Source organism: Mustela putorius, unplaced genomic scaffold (genome assembly GCF_011764305.1).
Source record: "Mustela putorius furo isolate JIRA1106 unplaced genomic scaffold, ASM1176430v1.1 tig00003901_pilon_pilon_pilon, whole genome shotgun sequence".
NCBI classification, from domain to species: Eukaryota; Metazoa; Chordata; class Mammalia; order Carnivora; family Mustelidae; genus Mustela; species Mustela putorius.
In genome coordinates this window covers 5,179,059-5,197,680 of record NW_025422049.1, presented here as the reverse complement: position 1 = coordinate 5,197,680, position 18,622 = coordinate 5,179,059, and the positions used below count along the sequence as shown (strand labels likewise).

The 18,622-nt window shown below is 40.6% G+C and overlaps 1 protein-coding gene across 5 annotated transcripts in view; it reads left to right on the top strand.

Annotated features, from left to right (window-relative positions):
- GRIA3 (glutamate ionotropic receptor AMPA type subunit 3) overlaps positions 1–18,622 on the top strand; it is a 288,759-nt gene that overhangs the window by 224,414 nt on the left and 45,723 nt on the right. For all 5 annotated transcript variants that reach the window (XM_013061246.2, XM_013061244.2, XM_013061245.2 and 2 more), the window contains one exon: positions 7,134–7,332. In XM_013061246.2, coding sequence (XP_012916700.1) covers positions 7,134–7,332 — 199 coding nt within the window. The remainder of the gene's footprint in view (positions 1–7,133; positions 7,333–18,622) is intronic.

Sequence of the window (18,622 nt, the reverse complement as noted above, 5' to 3'; positions counted from 1 at the left end):
CACATTTCATTATGCTTCACTAGATGCTGTCGTATAGAGCAATGGCTTTCAAACTTTCTGACCATGTCCCTCAGTATGAAATACATTTTCCGTCATGACTTAGTGTGTGTGTGTGTGTGTATACACATATATATACATGTATATAACATAAGCATCACCAAACATTACCCTTACAGCATGCCATAATGTTTCAAATGCTGGTTGCAACTCAACCCAGCAGTAGAACACACAGGCTGTGGAATAACACTGGTCTAGAGTGTTATTCTCTTTTTTGTGCTTTTGAGTAATAAATTATTACTCTGTATATTTTCTACCAAATGGGTGATCCCTCTTTCAATATTGTCTTTTGTGTCTTTCAAAGGAAATTATATCTTTAAGCTTCTTGATAAAATTTTGTATCTTGTAGCCTACTTATTTCTCCTTATCTTGAGAGCTATATTAGTTATATATTTGTGCTCAATTATATAACAGAAAATTCCACTGAAATGTGCTTTTCTATGAACAGATCTCAGAATTCCTGATAATGACATAGTTGTGCTCTAAGATTCATGGTCGCCTTAATGGCAAATGCCAATGTTATACTTTATTTCTGTTTAATGGCCACACTCCAGAAAGCCCCAAATGTGAACATGCATTGTACACTCTGACTTTTCCCAAAATTGAAGCAATCCAAGGAATTATAAGAGACCACATTTTAAAATAGAACTATCGACTATCACAGCAGGAGGAGATGTCAGATAAATTAACCCAACTGCTTCTGTTTCCTGAGGGCAGAGTGACAACAGCCTTCACTGAGCTCCCAACATTTACGGGCACTTTTCCTGCATTATCCTATGGATTTTAATCCTCAAAACACTGCTGCCTTGTACTTCTTTTTAAGCTGAGGAAGGTGACACCCAGAGTAAATAATTGGCCCTGTCACACAGCTAATGGCAGAGTCAGTGTTCAAACCTAACTCCCAACTCCACACCCTATGCTGTTCCATTTTATGCTGCTTTTTTCACAACATAGACAAAAGAACTGTACACAGGAAGATACTGTGGTAGAAGTCAGGGTCACAGGGATTTTAAAAGCCAGCAGTACAACTGTTCCACACTGCACCACACACTGCCTCCACTACCAACCTGAAGGTGCATTGCTTGTTTCATTCTTTCCTCATGTGTCCAGTCTCCCAAACTCCAATGAAACTCTGCTTATGCCCCTGTTGTTAAAGGAAGGTTTGGGCAGTGAGCGCTTAAAATGCTGCTGGGCGTATGTTCACTCAGGGTAAAAGAGTGGGAAATCAGCAATGAGACAGCATGAGTAACACCGAACATCATTGCATTTCCATCAAATAAAGGTATTGACAGAGGCTTGGAAGCTTAAAGAGCCTGTGTCAATATTAGGTTTGATATTTTCAACTGCTCCAATTGTTCAGAGTGAACAATTCAGCTAGAGGCTGAAACACCTTCAGAGAGGCTAATTAATGTGATCAGCTTAGGTTATACCCATATACAAACTGATTTGTTTGGGGCAGTTGGGAGAATAAAGTATGAGAAGATGCCACTCAACCCTCTTCCGCAGGAGGGCTATGGTGAGATTGGCAGTGGGTGTAGCCAGATGGAGGTTGTGCGTAGGGGTTAAGTACTCGGGTGCTGGAGTTAGTCTCACTGGATTCACAATCTGCTTAGGAGTTGTGTAACTGCTTAGGAGGGCACGTTACTAAATCAAGCTAAGCCTCCGTTCCTCATCCATAAAATGTAAAGCATAGTACGGGGATTATAGTAAGTTCTCGGTAAAGGGTAGCTATCTTCCTTATTAAACTAGCTGTTTTTCACCACCCAAACTTCACAAATACTAACAGTTAATATTGTACTTGCATGTTAGTCCCGTAAACTCCTTAGGAATTCAGTTGAAATTATAGGCAGTGCCACATAGCTGATTTCTGATGAGAAATAACCAACAACTTGCCCTCTTGAATCCATATAGTGCCCTCCTTAAGGATTACACCTCGTGCAAATGTTTTCATTGTATGTTCTATAATGATTTACTGATATTGACAGAATGTTACAGGTTTTTTTTAGATATGTCATTTATTTCCTTTGTAAAACTTGGATAGAACCTTGCTGAGCCATCCAAAGCCCGGGTCCTTCCAGACAAATGCTCCCCCTGCTGACTTTCTTTGAAGCTGCAGGGCCATCCAAGGGCTCGCCAAGTTGAAGATGGGAGGACTGGGGGAATTCTAGCAGAGAAACCGGAGGAATCAAGCTAACTTGAATCTGATTACTGTGTGCATATTATTCCAAAAAGCATTACTCTTCTCTAATTCCACAAATACCAGATACTGTCCAGGTTAGGTGACACACAGATCCTTTTGCCAGATGGAGAATACATGCCAAATAATAGAAGACACGAAGGGTATGAAATGAATGGGACCAAAGAAAACAGGATTTGGAGGCTCCATTTTAAGCAAAAGCCTTTCCTTTGCTGATGTCTGACCAGAGTCTCATCCTACTGCAAATTCTCTTCAAAGTAGTAGTGATGTACAGATCAATTAGTGGTGTAATAGCAGGATTTTTATTGCAACAATTTTATGACTTTTTCTGGCTGAAAGCCGTAGTTCTCGGTCTTCGGGAGATGGTTTTTTATTCCCATCAGAAAATACTGTATGAGCCAAAGATTTATTGTGTCATAGAATGGGCATTGAATGGAGTGTAGAAAAGATACATACTTTGGAAGAAAGAATGGCGGGGGTGGGGGGAGGGGGTAGAAAGAGCACGATGAAGAGTTTGTGCACAGGAGAAGTGGTTACAGTTTCAGCTCTTGATCTTGCGAAGCTAGTGAAGTGCAGATTTCAAAATTTACCTACAAGCTGAAGGTTACAGCACATAGCTCACTTTTATTATCATTTCAGAGGTAATAAAATACATTTTATTATTAACTCGGAAACTCTACTTCTATATGATTACAGATAATGAGAGCATTGTATATTATTTTGTGGTGTTTTTATGTCTGTTTTTCTCTTGTTGCTAATCTACTTTCATTCACTTCCTCTTTTATTTCTTCAAAAGGTATGCTATGTTCCTTATAATGCATTTTTATAAATACTAAATGTGCAGAATTTTATAGCCATTTCATTCTGCCAACCTCAAAATCTGTCTTGTGCAACAAAACTATTTGAAATGAATGTTAAACATTTTGAAGCACATTAATGGAGGGAAAGAAACTGGAAAATGACAGATCTTTTTAACTCAACTATAAAGTCTTGTCTTGTTTTAATAGATCCTCTTAAAAATGTCATGGGACTGACCCATCAGTCACTTCTTATATAGCCTCCATGTGAAATGTGGGTTATTAAATGGCTATAGTTTCATTAACGAGAAGAGGGAAATGTAAAAATTCTTACAGAACTCTTCCTTGTGAGTTCTGCTGTACCTTTTCTCAGTGAAAGGATTTAGGCATTCAGGCCATGAAGGAAAAAAAAAAAGTGGTAGAAATTCCTCCAAGACTCTTGTCAAAGCTACTGCTGCCTTGAAGGGAGAAGGTTGAATGCAAGCTTGTGAGTTTCACACAGATTCCAAGGAAGCTCCTTTTCCATCTCTGCTGAGGCTTGTGGATACTATTATACCCTTTCTCTGTGAATATTCACCAAAATTTTCCAAGCACATAGGAATATCATCATATTAAGCACGTAGTTGCCTGAGTCAATAGCCACGTATACAAGAGGCCACAAAAATGACCACTTTGCATTTAGGTTTATTTTCAGTTAGGTCAACAACTAATCTCAGCTAAGTCCTACAGAGCAACCACATGATTATCTGGGTCACCTATTATGGTGGCCAAAATAACCAGATTAGCAGATTAGCAAGCTTGATTTTAGATCATACAGAAACAATCCATTAGCCTCGATAGAACGGCACAAGTGCAATTTCCATAAATTACTGTATTTTTCTCCTTGTCTCAAGTAGACAATGCATGAACTATGACTGGTATTCACAGCAGCCTAATACACCCGTTCCATTCCCAAACCATGGTTCTGGGAATACGCCAAAATCAGTTCTCCCCTTGGTCTCAGGAAAACCCCATCATTCCAAATAAAGATGGCATTCCCAGTTCCATTCCAAATGAATAACAGATAATAAACAATAATTAGCCAAACATGTTTGCTTTTCCTTCAATTCTCAGTTATTGTCAGAAAATTGCACCTTCTATCATGTATACACCATTCTGGATTTTCTTAGACAAACTATGACTATTTTGTAGCACAAAAATATGGGCATTTCTTTACATTTGTGTAAGTATAGGTTATTTATTCCTATTTCTCCTCTCTGTGCCTCAGTTTCTTTATCTGTAAAATGCTTCTGTTTTGTAATTTGTAAAAATAGTACCTAACCACAGAGAGGAAGGATTGAAAGAGTTGATCCATGTCAACCTAAAGCAATGAGAACAAGCTCGAAGGGCTCGGTAAGGGTTAGCTATTATTGTTATCATTTTTATCACTCTATTACTACAGATGCTACTACTCTGAAACATTAATCTTTTATAGAGTAAAATTATTTCCAGAGTCAGATCAGTTGAGGATAACTTAAATATATATGGCAACAATGAAGAAAGACTATAAACGTCCAAATTCATAACTGAAATATCCTGTAAACATGTAGCATTTAGAAGTGTAACACATTCTTTCTGCCTCATCCTAATGTTTTTACCTCTTCTGATTAAAAGGGATATGTTCCCAGCGGGACATACTGAGAGAATATAACTCTTAGAAGAATCCGTTGCAAAGCAGATTTTCACATCTGAAAGGCAAAAAAGCGTGTTCAAAAATAAAGAAGGAAGGGTGGTTTTAAGCATCCAGGAACCAATAGGAATGATAGACTTCAAAAAATAACGTAGTTTTGTTTTAGTTCACCAACAATGAACACCATTTATCCAAACACCTGCCAAAACTAGTCGACCAGAATGTAAAGTCAAAAACAACTGATTTTTCCAGAGGCTAATACAAGTTTATCTTGGGACACGGAAATTTAAATTTGCTTCAAAGTGGTCAAATGCAAGTACTAACAGAGAAGAGCTTGATTTGCCGGCTTTCAGCCCAGAACTGCCCTCTCCCCACAGGGCCTGGCGCATAGAGCCTGGCAATGTGCCAGGCTCCTACGCCTATTTTTCCCTTTATGACAAGAGTGGGTTCTTTTCCTGTGAGCTTTTCTGGGCATGGGAGAGAAGAGCCTAATCAGGATGGAGCTCTGCCACACAAAGAACTAGCCTAGAGATAATGTGGCGATGTTTCATAAAACCTAGGGACCAGATTTTCATTTCTGCAGCCAGAGCCAGCCTTCAGCAACACTCTGAAGGAGACAAAGCTGCCTCCTTCTGAGCTGCAGCCCCTCCCTGAGCATCCGGGGCCTTCACTGATCCCGGACTCCACACACCCTCTCTTTGGGCAGCATTCCGTGCGCAAGGCCCTCACTCCCAATCTCGGCTGCACCAGTGCTTTATACAAATGCGGCAGCTTCAGCCTAACTCCCCCGCCCCCAGAGTCTGACTTAATTGGTCTGGGGTGGAGCCGAGGCACTTTTTCGTGTGTTGTCGTGTTTTGTTTTCTTTTATCTCAAGTTTCTTAGATGATACTGATTTGCAGGCAGAGTTGAGAAGCACTGATGTAGAAGAACAAGATTCCTCAGCTTGGTTTGCAGATCACTGCAATCACCAGTGATGCATCCGAAACTTGGGTTCTTGAGCACTGAATCTGAACATCCCATGTAGTGTCAAAGGCATAGCTACGTTTAAGAACAAAATTTTCCTTTGTGACTACTTGCCCATCTTCTGTCCCATTCTCTACTAACTGCACTGACTCCTCCAAGATCATGTGATAATAGGTCCTATTGAAGTTACTGGTTAACCTTTTGACCAAGTCCCCTAAAGAAAACACAGAGGGTGATTCCAATCGGAAGAGTTTCTATGGCAGGCTGGTGAGGTTTTGTTTGATTATTTGGGGGTTGGGGGGTAGGCAGGGTAGGCAGTAGTGCCTGGCAAATTCTATTATACAGGTAGTACCCTACTTCACTTGAGGCCTGTCCTGTGTGCTAAGGCTTAGTTTGTGAAAGGGAGAGTTTTGATCTCCAGAGCTAAGCTCCTGAGCCCCATTAGCCATTTTTATTAAGATCCTAATAAATACGGCACCTGGGTGGCTCAGTTTAAATGTCTGCCTTCAGCTCAGGTCACAATCCCGGAGTGCCAGGATCCAGTCCCATGTTTTGCTCCCTGCTCAGCAGGGAGCCTGCTTCTTCCTCTCCCTCTGCTCTCCCTGCTTGTACTCTCTCTCTCTCTCTGGCTCTCTCTCTCTCTCAGATAAATAAATAAAATCTTTCTTAAAAATCCTAATAAATATTATCTCATGGCTCCTTGCATCATGGGTGACCGACTCCACAAATTGGCAATACTTTTATTTATTAAATATTATAATATTTAATTAAATATACTAAATTTATTTTTATTAAATTTACTAAACGCAAAGTGAAGAGTACCCCTCCACTGACCCATTTCTCTTCAAATATGTGAGGTTTTTTGACTCTGTGTTTCTCCCATGACATCAGCTTACATCAGTGGTTCTCAGCCTCGGCTATCCCCTGTAGTCACCTGGTAAGCTTTAAAACCATGTATGTCAGGGTCCCACTTCCCAGGCGGCGGGTAGGCCTGAGCATGAGATTTTTTTTTTCTTTTTTTTTTTTTTTTTTACAAAGATCCTGGATGATCCTACCATGCAGGCTGAGAACCGCTGGCCTTAAAGGAGGTGGGAGCAGGCTTCCACAGTTGTGCCCAGCAGAGTTCACACAGGAAGAGAATCTGATAAGTACAGTTCTTAAGTGCAAGTAGGAGCTGGTAAAAAGAAGACGTTTTTCCTAGGATTAAAAAAAAAATCCTGCTTTGCAAGCCATATAGGCCCAAAGAACATTATGCATGTACAATCATCATCTGTCACCATGACATGGGATGTTGTGAACGTGTTACTTTCATTTGGTGTTTCAATTCCCTGACTTCATCTACTTCAACTACACCGACACTACTTCTCTTTCCAGAAATAAAGATAAGGATTTTTTTAAACTGAAATCTGGCCCCTCTGGGTCTGGATTGGTCTTTGTTTTGTCTCGTAGATCGCTGTCCGGGCGCATTGTCGGAGGTGTTTGGTGGTTCTTCACCCTGATCATAATTTCTTCCTATACTGCCAATCTTGCTGCTTTTCTGACTGTGGAGAGGATGGTTTCTCCTATAGAGAGTGCTGAAGACTTAGCTAAGCAGACTGAAATTGCATATGGGACCCTGGACTCCGGTTCAACAAAAGAATTTTTCCGAGTAAGTGCATTCCGTGAATTGGACCGGCTGCTTTTTATTTTATCATCTTCCCACAAAGGCAAATTCATGGGGCTTTTAAGGGAGGGAGGGGAAAGTGTGGGGATGTTATCAAAGCAGAGTGTCTTAAATACAACACGGCTTGGTTGGTAACCCAATTCATTGTGGGTGAAAACCAAGACTTGTGTGCAGCATAACAAGTGGTGTATCAAGAGCACAAGGCTCAAACTCCCAGGTTTGAATTCCACCCCGGCCACACAGAGACTGTTTGCTCTTGGGCAAGTCATTTCACTTCTGTCGGCCTTCGTCCTCTTGCTTGAGAAATGAGGGGATTGAATAATATGCCTTCTCCTTTCTAGCTTTTACAAAACCAGTGATTTTATGTCTCAGCAGTTCATGGAAGGTAGGTATGTGACTCTGTCTTAGACTCTGAGGAGTGACAGACTATCAAATTGCATATTTTATTTTAGACAGTGGTTTCCTATTGAAATGCTCTGTGCTTGTTTCAAGGATTCCTATCCGTGCTGATAATTCCATTTTCAGGGAAGCTGGTAATTGCTTTAATTTCTTCAGTACACTTATTTCATGTCCACCACCCCATCATCAGCCAGATTTTTGTGGGGAAACAGCAAGGTGTTCACAAGCAAAAATAGGAAAGCTGCATAAACACTGCCAAGAGGAAAGATAAAAGGAGATCAAAGCAGAAAATTATAGAAGGAAAATAAGATGGACAAGGCACTTTTTAAAAAAGATTTTATTTTATCTGACAGACAGAGATCACAAGTAGGCTGAGAGGCAGGCAGAGAGGGAAGCGGGCTCCCCGCTGAGCAGAGAGCCCGATTTGGGACTTGATCCCAGGACCCTGGGACCATGACCTGAGCCGAAGACAGAGGCTTTAACCCACTGAGCCACCCAGGCACCCTGGACAAAGCACCTTTACATAAACTATCAAGATCTTTGTTCTATACCAACTGAACTAAAAGAAAGGCCACCACTGGAGTATTTAAGAACTCAAATGTTGCTTCACTTGCCCCAAGTAGGAAAGTATGGTGATTAGAAAATTGGTCCATTCTATACATCACCTCTGCCTGCTACTGTTGCCAATAAAACTGCTTGTACCAATGATCCAGAAGACACTTATGTAGTAGGTAAATGGAAACATTTAGTCTTTCCAACCAATAATCAAGTTATTGGATGGCAGGTCTAATTACTGACCTTTCCTCAAAGTCCAGGGTAAATATTGGTTCAAAACCAGCTTATTTTAAGAAATCAGTAAAAAATAGATTTCTGCATGTATTATCATGAGATTTGTCCAATTGTTTCCTGGGAAACCAGGAGTACGTTTCTTAAAATTATAGCAATTAACTAAGAACTGTTTTCATTCCCTAAAAAAGAAAGCATTAGTTCTGGGATCCTTTCAAGAATTCTCATTGGCTCTGGATATCCAATTCTCACTTCTACCACTGTTTACCAACCAGATCAAAACTCCCAACCAGAGGCAGGGGCCCAGTACTGGAGCCATCAGTGAAGACCTTCTGGACCTAAGCTGGCCTTGACCCTCACCACTATGGCAGTCCCAGAAACTTGTCTCAGAATAATCCCTTGCCTGCATAAAACCATTCACACGTTACACGGCAGCAAGCCAGGGATTTCCATCTGCTGAGTAGTCAGCACGTAATCAGCTCCATGGAAAGCTGGTCTTGTATCAACCTTCAACAGCATGCCAGTCAGCATCAAGTTGCTGTATGAAGTAATTGATCACTTAAGCATTCAAGACACCAGACTTGGACACTCTGATAAGAGATATGTGTTCCATTGGAAAGCATTTTGCCTTCAAAAACGATTAGAAATTAGGAAGGTGTTCTTTAAATAGTAATCAATAGATGGCATCAATTCCCATTAAGCTTTCAAAGGCCATTCATCCATACCGCCAGCAAAGGACCTTCTCTGGCAAGATTGATTAACATTAAGGCTGGAAAACGTGACCAAATATTCATTGTCCCCACACCCAGACCCCACCCCCGTGCATTTTGTGTCTTGCTCAAAAACCAGGAAAGTGTCTGCTAATCCATTCAATGATGGTTTCATTTAAAAACATCATATTACCAGAGCCAATTTGAATCAACATCCAATTCTGAGCAAAGCTATTGCCACGTTCTAATTGGTTTGTGGTTTCTAATGCTCACCAATTCCTAGTGACCTTTACAGCCAATGAGTAATTCGTATGGAAATGAAGCTGTTATGAAAATCTGATTAGAGAGGGAACTGGATATTTCTAGGTATAAGAAAATGCAAATCATTTTCTAATTCCCATGCACCACTTTTCTTTTTCCCCAAGTGGTTGCTGGTGACAGCGTTAGAATTCTGTGGGGAAGTTCTTTCAGATAGTACACAAAGGTTGATGATCTAAGAGTGAAACTGAGCAATCTAGAAAAATCAACTTTTTCAGCCTCCTTGTACCGAAAATGTCACATAAACCTAACAAAGGGTAAGGTTGGTATTCATATAATTGGGGAGGGGGGTGCCAACCAATTGGTCTTGAAGCCATTTGTCCTCTCCATGTTCTCCACTCCACTCTCCTTGAACCACATCAGTCAGAAAAGACAGCCAGCCAGAACACATCATTTCTCGCTCAGGGACTTCACTGAACTAACATGTCACCACTCTCCCCCATCCCGCAATGCTGTCAAGGCAGTTTTGAGAATAGTCACTCCACCACACACAGAAAAAAGTGAGGACCTCCGATGGCATACCTTCTGAACTTTAGAGAATAAAACGAGATCAAATGCAACATTTACAAACATAACATGAGCTCATTTCTTCCTATTCTCACTGCATACTAAAACCACAGGGACCAAATAGTAATACCATAAAACAGCCTGGGGCCAGCCCTCTAGTTCTTTCACTAAGAGAGAGAAATAAATAAAATACAATTCCTTTCTAATTGCCCTGCAGACATTTCTACTAGTCCTGGATAAGGCTGCCATTAAAATGATGGTATTTTAAAATGATTCCTTTGTTTCTCTCATTTTCCAGCTATCCTTAGCTCTTATTTGACAATCACGTAAAGTCATAGGCACAGAGGGACCTGTTCCATCAGGAAAGACAGGGGGACACTGAGCAAAATGCATGCAGCTTAAAGAGACTTCTGAAATATTACCATCAGCTCTCTTGACTTGCAAACTGATTTCCTTAGACAGCAGCTCCAAAATGAAATGTCCCAACAACAGTGGTGGTACCCATGCTAAAAAACCAGTTGACAGCTTTATTGTCATTGCCCAGAGAAATGCCACTATGATTTCAAAAGCTGCACCAAAATGATCATTCTCCACTAGGTTTTGGAAATTTAACCTGATACAGATTCATGTTTAAAAAGTAGCACTGGGAGAAAAAGCAATTCCAACGTTCTCTCTGCCTTCAGACCCCTAGCAATATTCCAAGATGAATGTGATGCTTGATTTCTTTTCCAGAGACTTGACCAAATTCCCACTGAAGGCAGTTCAGGGGATCAAAGGGGGTTGTTTTCTTAAATGAAATGTTTAATATGATTTTAAACCCCTTTAAGAAATTAAACATAAAAGAAGAGGAGTGGAGAGAAAGTGAGTTGCTTTAGGGCCCTGGGCAGTACAGAGGAATTGTACTTCATCTGTAGACCACGAAGGGGACTGTTCTGTCTTCTTGCAGACATTGTACGCCATGTGTGGCACAGCTGAGTTACTAATGGAAACTGTTTTGTTTGAAAACAGGACATTTTGACTAATTGTTGTCATTGGTCATTTAAAATTTTTTAAATTCAGGCTGTAAATGAAGAGCCCTCCAAACTGATTTGAAAAGCAGTCCCTACTAATAGTATTTAGATTCTGCTTACACATTCAGAATCTTTCTCTCTCACACACACAAGCATTTTCAGTTGGAGTCCACATGTCATTTCTCAGTTGTCTATTATAGGGCTTTTGAGGTATTTGGGGAAAGGGGAAAAGTCTCCTCACAGATGCAACTCTGCTGAGTATGTTGACCTTTTGACATGATCGAGAAAACTAACCATGAATTTTTATGCTTTGCTACAACTGAACTATGTACACAACAGACCACCCTGACCCCATAACCCATCTCCTAGCCTTAGGAAACAGATCAAAATGTAAAATCCTTTTGTTAAAAATTCTCTCACCAAGTACTATGATGAATTTGCAATCTTGAAAGACAACATACTTGGACAACTGCAACCAGATTTAATTGGTTTTGAAGACGCATATGATGTGACCAAACGTTTGAGGACACAACCAAACCACACCCTAGGGAACATGTAATAACAACCACTAGAGATGAATTGACATTGAGGGATGTCAGGTCAGAGACATCTGTGGTACATATCACCAGATAGTTTTTCAAAGGAAAAATTTGTTCCTTAATTTTGACATGGCTGGATGCCACCTTATCAAAAAACAGTCTTATTTTCCTATGCTATATGATATATTACACAACAAGACTGCTAGACCTCAGAGGTCAAGACTGGAGGTAGAGCTCCAAGCACAAGATGAAGATCCTGTGACCTGCCCACATAGGCCTCTGGAAGAGGGAAATGTACACCCAGGTGGCTGTTGGCTTTTCCCAGCTCTCTGCAGCCAGGGATCTGTCGTTCCATAAGTCTTCCTTGTACGCAAGTCTTGACCTGGGTGAAAAGGACACTTTCCAAGGTAGTGGAGGTTGGTTGACCTGACAAGTGCCCACAACTGACAAATCATCTAATATCTGTCTCCAAGAGAAAGGAGACAGTGTAGCAATGAAGACAGGCTAATAATAATGTCCTAGATTCTACTACGTATTCTTCACTCTTCCAATAATAACTCTTTTTTTGAGCACATTCCATGTGCCAAGTTCCAGGCTAAGCACTGAGGCCCCATCTCCGTACACAAAATTAAATTTCTGCCTGTCTTTTGCCAAATCACATGAAAACACCTCAACAGGGTTTTCTACCATATTTGGAGGTTATTTTGGGGGAGAGGCTGACTTGAAACATTGGCATGTCAGGAAACTAGATGATCACACCTCCAGGGCAGCTGATAGTGCTTATTTTTATGCGGCTCTTTCTCCACACCTGCCAATCTGTGGGTACACCCCATGGTACAACCCCAACATGAAGGTCAGGTAGGTAATGAATAAAACATAAATGGCCTCTACCCTCTGGGAGCTCACAATCTAATTTCCAACACATATACATATGCATTACCACATTCGATGTCCTCGACAACCCCACAATGCAACCAGAGTAGGTATGATTGCCCCTACTTTGGGGAGGAAGCACATGGAGCAAAATGACGTTGTGGCTTTCCAAATGTCACTCAGCTTCATGGGGGAGAGGTAGAACTCAGTCCAGATTGGGTCCTCTGTCCATCCCTTCTCAGTGCCTTTCTGGCATGAGTGTTCACAGAAACAGGGGATGTTATACATGAATCAAGCCTCTGGTGCAGCACATGCTAAGGCATCTGTATTATCTCCTGCTTAATCTTTGTCTTTATATTCCTTGATGGATCAGTTAGAAAAGAAAACCTACACATACTTCTAAATGATATTTTCCCATGTTCTGACAACCTCAAAAGAATCCAAGATAAGATAGCAAAGAAAAGGAAGACATCCATAAAACTAGAATGAATGCCGTAAATCTCCATTATTCACAGCTGCGTATAATTTCTGATATGCCAAGGGTTATATTGTGGCTGGATAGAATTGGAAAGAAAAAGAGAGAAGATAAAAATTTTTTCTACTTCCACATCTACTGATGACTTTCTTGTTTTTCTTTGGGTAAGAAGCATTTGGGTCAGTTTCCTCATCTATCAAGCAGAATGTTCTCTGCTCTACCTTCTTTATAGGGTTAGTAAGAGCATAATATCACAGAAAGATCTCTAAAAGTATGAAAGTTTCTATAAATCCCAGGAGACTATTTTTTTTAAAAAAAGATCTTATTTATTCAAGAGAAAGAGATCAGGGGGAGGAGCAGAGGGAGAGGGATAAGCAGACTCCAAACTCAGCACAGAACCTGACACAGGGTTCAGTCTCACAAGAGATCACGACCTGAGCTGAAATCAAGAGTCAGATGCTCCACTGACTGAAATACCCAGGCACCCCAAATCCTGGGAGACTTTAGGGTAGGGGCCCAACACTAGAACAATTAAACCATAAAGACTCCTGACAAGGCTCTATGGAGACGTGAGGCAGGGGTATTTCCCAAGAAGAAAATAAGAGAAAATAAAATAATCTCTGCTGGTTCAGTGGAAGAGTGGTGGGTTTTTGCCAGACTTTGGGAGGAGATAGAAAGCTTACTCATATCTTTCCCCGCCCCATCCTCCTGATTCCATCCCTACCCTGTTAAAAAATACTATTCCTGACCTCATTTCTTTGTCCATCTTCAGCCATTCCTTGGTGACCTGCAGATTCAACCACTTCACCATGTATGATTCAGAGCTGCCCTTGAAGACCACTTAGAACCTTCAGGTGTTTTCAAGGGGACATGCAGGCCATCTGCCCAAAGTAATCAACCATATGGATTTCATTAGCCTTTCTCTGTTAATCCTCCCAGGTAACCTACTTGCTTATGAGAGCATTTCACATCCCACAAACCCCAAGGGAGTTAAGTCATCCTTTTCTTTGAGGCTGCCAACTCTCTCAGACAATGCCAGGGTAATTAATACCACACAGGATCCCCAGATCTTGGGGAGAACTCTGAAACTCCTTCCCTAGAGTAATTCACCTCAGGATCTCACTTTCTTTCCTTAGCTGACAAAATCAAATCCCCTTAGCACTACTAGTTAAAGGAATTCAGCCCATCTGTTCAATTAGACAGTTTTTGAGTTCACCTGGAAAACCAGCACAGGTTAATTATTAAATTCTCTTTCATCACCATGCAGAAGTCTAAAAATTTGACCATCAGGATCAAGTAAAAGTTCAACTTCCTGAAACCCAGCTAACAAAAACACTCAGTTAACTAGAACGGTTGGTTGCACTCTGCTTTTGAAAGGAAAGGCAACTCACACAGACAAAACCTAGATTTTTTTTTTTTTCAAAAATCTACTGGGTAATGTCCTGTGGTCATATTCATTCTAGTCTTCAACATCTTCTACATTTTTAATCAGTGAGCAAATAAATATTGAGGGTCTACCATATCAAATTAGGCACCAGGGGGAGAGTAGTTATGTTTTTGCAAAATGGAGTTAGTCACCTGTGAAAATACACTTCTACTGTAAATCCATCGTCTAAGAAGAAAGCAGTAAAGACACAGTAAGGGCATGAAACATAGGGGTTTCTGCACTTTAAAATTTTTTAAGGATTAACCCTATCCAAGTAATAATGCTGCAGTGAGCATTGCTGTACAAACAGCTCTTCAAATCTCTGCTTTAAACTGCTTTTGGTATATACCTAGGAGTGGAATTGCTGGATTGTGTACAATTCTTTGTTTCTCTGTGTTAACTTTTAAGGTCTATTTTGATACAAAAGATGAGGGCATTTTCTGTTCTGCTTCCTTCTCTTCGCTGCTCAAACAATCCTACTCTTCTCTTAGGCTATAGATGCCTCTCTCCCAATAGGAAGAGGGTGGCTGGGTAGCTCATGCTGGGCCAGACCTTCAGCTAGTATCACAAAGTTTCATCTTGATATAGGACTACAGCTGAGGGGGAGGTATGTGTATGTATGTAAGCGTTGGAAAAAACCTAAAGTCCTCTCTATATCACATATGTGTATGGAGGGTCCCAGATATCTCAGCTACCAATTCCAGCTTGTAACAAAACTTTGAGGGAACATGCTTTCTCTTTCTGTGTTTGGGTTGCTATTCTGATGTGCCAGCAAGATTGCACCAGAATGCAGGAGATGGACTGTAGAATGAAACCCATCTTCTTTCTATTCTAAATGGTTGAGAATGTTACTTGTCTGAAGGAGGGTCTTGGATAATGATGATCTATTGCATTTCTTTCCAGTTCTGATTGTGGGCATCTCTTTGTACATTATTCCCAAAACTGACCTCCTATCTGCACACTCCCCGGTGCCCTAATGAAGAGGTTCCTGAAGATAGCTAGCTGCTATGCCTAAAGAAACCTGAATTCTGGAACTGAATCTTACTTTCCAGTTTTGTAAAAATTTTTATGTGTTCACAGCCTGATTTATTTGACTCTCAATTTTATCTTCTTTGAGTCTCTGGTCTGGGTTACAAACTACTTCTTATTAAGATTTTATTTATTTATTTATTTATTTGAGAGAGAGAGAGAGAATGCATGAGCAGAGAAAAGGGTAGAGAGAGGAGGAGAAGCAGGCTCCCCATTCAGCAGACACCCCAACACCTGGCTCCATCCCAGGATCCCAGGATCACGACCTGAGCCGAAGGCAGACACTTAACCGACTGGGCCACCAGGCACCCACAAACTATTTCTAGCATCATTCAATAGCATTGATTTTCCAACCCACTGGGTAAGGAACCCTGTCCTAGACACTCTGGGAATGAATAGGAGATGCCGTCTATATCCCTGAGTCCCATGTATAAAAAATTGGAGATTCAGGTGAATTAATCAGAAAAAGTTTCTGGAGAAAGGGACATCTTCAAAATATTTGGAGAGAAAAGAGAATTTGAAAATATTTTAAGGGGTATGTGAGAATATATGTGTGACACAAAGACAACAACAACAACAAATAAACAACAAGGCCATGACTTTATCTCATGTTAGACTACAGCTACTCTTGACTGAGGGACTGTTAGTTTTCCGTAGTGTTCACACTAAGATTTGTTTGTACAAGACAGTGTATCTATATATGTTTGGGAGAGGAAATTTAGGATGGAAAAAAAGTTCCCAGAAAAAAGTATCGCTTTGAAACAATAGCATCATGGTAGGAATCAATTTATAGACTGCCACGGGTAAATTGAAAATCAATGCTTGAGACCAGGGTCCTCTGAGCGATGTCTCATTTCTAATTTCATCATTCACATTTGGCATGTGAAGATGAGGTTCATTAAAAAAGGGACTCTCTAAAGAATACTTTGCTTTCTTTTAAATGAGTTTGAGGAACCAGTGTTGAAAAGCAAAATCCATCTCTGCTTTGGCAAACAATACCAAATGAAAGATTTCATAACCAACCCTTCATATTTAAAAATAACCCCACTATAATAGACATTATTTCAGCCAAAATGAAGAGCCCTTTTCCTAAATGTGGTCGTATTAATAGGGTCATCACGAAAAGAATTAAATTAAAACCCCTTTGCACAGAGTTTTGATGTTCAATTTCTAAATATTTTTTATCCTGCCCCTTTCTTCCAGACAGACACACATACACATGTGTGTGCATGCATACACACACACACACACACACACACACCACCGCCACCACCACCACCACCATTTGGGTAATCGTGATGAACAAATACCTGAAGTTTGTTATATATGGAAGCATCGGGAGCAAACTACCCCACTGGCCAAATCCTGAAGAACATTTGTTGCTTTATTATCTCGGCCTGGAGTTTCAGCCAATTGTATAAGCAAAAATTTTGAAGATAGCATGGTCATTGATTGACAAGAAATACAAATATACTCAAGGAGGCTTAGATACCTTCATGCAATACAGATCTATAGAAAGTTGTCAAAGATAAGAGACAAGTGCTTGGAGGACACCTTCATATTTGTAGGGTTGACATCAAGAGGACCATGGCTTCTCCAAGTTCTCCATTGATCTTGTCTTAAAACACTCCAATCTGGAATTGCCCAAAGTTCTGACCTACAGGGACTAGTCTACAATTTTTTACAAGATTGTTTTTCACATCACAGGAATTGAGACTATTTAGCCTGAAGAAAATATGCAGCAGTAGAATATATTAGGATAGAATGTCTTAAAAATATTTGAAGGGTAGACATTTCAAAGATGAATTGTACTTGTTTTGTGGGACCCTAAGGGACAGAACAAAACTCAGAGGGTGGATATTACAGGGATAGAGATTTCTGGCTCATTGTAAAAAGAACATTCTCATAGTGCAATCCAAAAATAGAATGAGCTACCTCCATAGATAGTGAGCTGTTCATCTTTGAAGGGATTCAAGAATAGGCTAATGACCACTTGTCAGGGATGTTGAATAGGGGACTCAATAATCCAATGAGTGGCTGCATTAGAGCAATGTTTTCTAATACTGTTGCATATAAAATCATTTGGAGAGCTATTTTAAAACACAAATTATTAGGCCTCATGCTTCCTCCTGCCATGTTGATCTCAGAGATTCTATTGATCTTCATTTTTAAACTAGCACCCCAAGTGATTCCAACACAGATGACTAGAGCCACTCTTTGAAGAATGTTTGACTATATAGCATAGAAGAGAATTTCTACTTTGATGATTTGGATTTGCTTTTTTTCTATTAATCCTACATGAAGGATAATGGGGAAAGGCTGGAGACTGGACTTATAGAGCAGAGAGAAGCCCAAATAGAAATAGCTAGGGCCTGTCTGGCAGGAAGAAGTATCTTGAGAAGGAGCACAGCTGACTGGCTGAGTACTAGCCTCTTCCTCCCAGTGTTCCTGTCAGGGAAAGAGAAAAAGGACAAACTTTCCTCTGATCAACAGGGACCATTGGAAGATGATTGTTTCAGGATCTTGAATCTGAGGCTTTAGGATGCCCCAAGTGCAGACAGAAATCCTTAGGGAAGCTCAGCAATGGTATCTGTCTGGAAACTATGGACAATGAAAGTCCTGAAAGGGTGGAAGAAATGACACTACAGCAGAATAATGTCCAGAGGCCATGGAATATTTCTTATCTCCTGTGATCCTTAGGACACCTCTCCTTTTCCATTGCTCAACTACTAAACAGGTCTTGACTGACCAGGACTATTGTATTAGTGTCGTTATGGACCCTTCAGCAAGCTCCTGATTCCGTCTTCTCATCCTAGAGTATGGCAGGTGGCCATGTCCAGGCCTTGGTTATCAGTGGAGATTTCCATCAGTATGACCTAGGTCAAGGCTGTAAGTAGAGGAATTTCTTAGGAAAAAACGGGGCAGAAGCAGAAGATAACTCTTTCCTGCTTTCCTTTAACTGCCTCTTACCTCCCTCTCTCTTTCCTTCTCTAACCTACTGGGTGTCACGTGGTCAGGGATGCCATATTAGTGATTTCATAGAGGCTTCAGAGAATCTTACCTCCAATGGCCCTACCTGGAAGAATTTCAGTGAACATCCCTAGGTGCTAGTTCGCACGGAAAAACAAAAGCAATAGAAACCGGAAAGCAGCAGGGACACAAGAAATGTCATAAAGAGAAAGAAACAATGGAACAGGGGCACC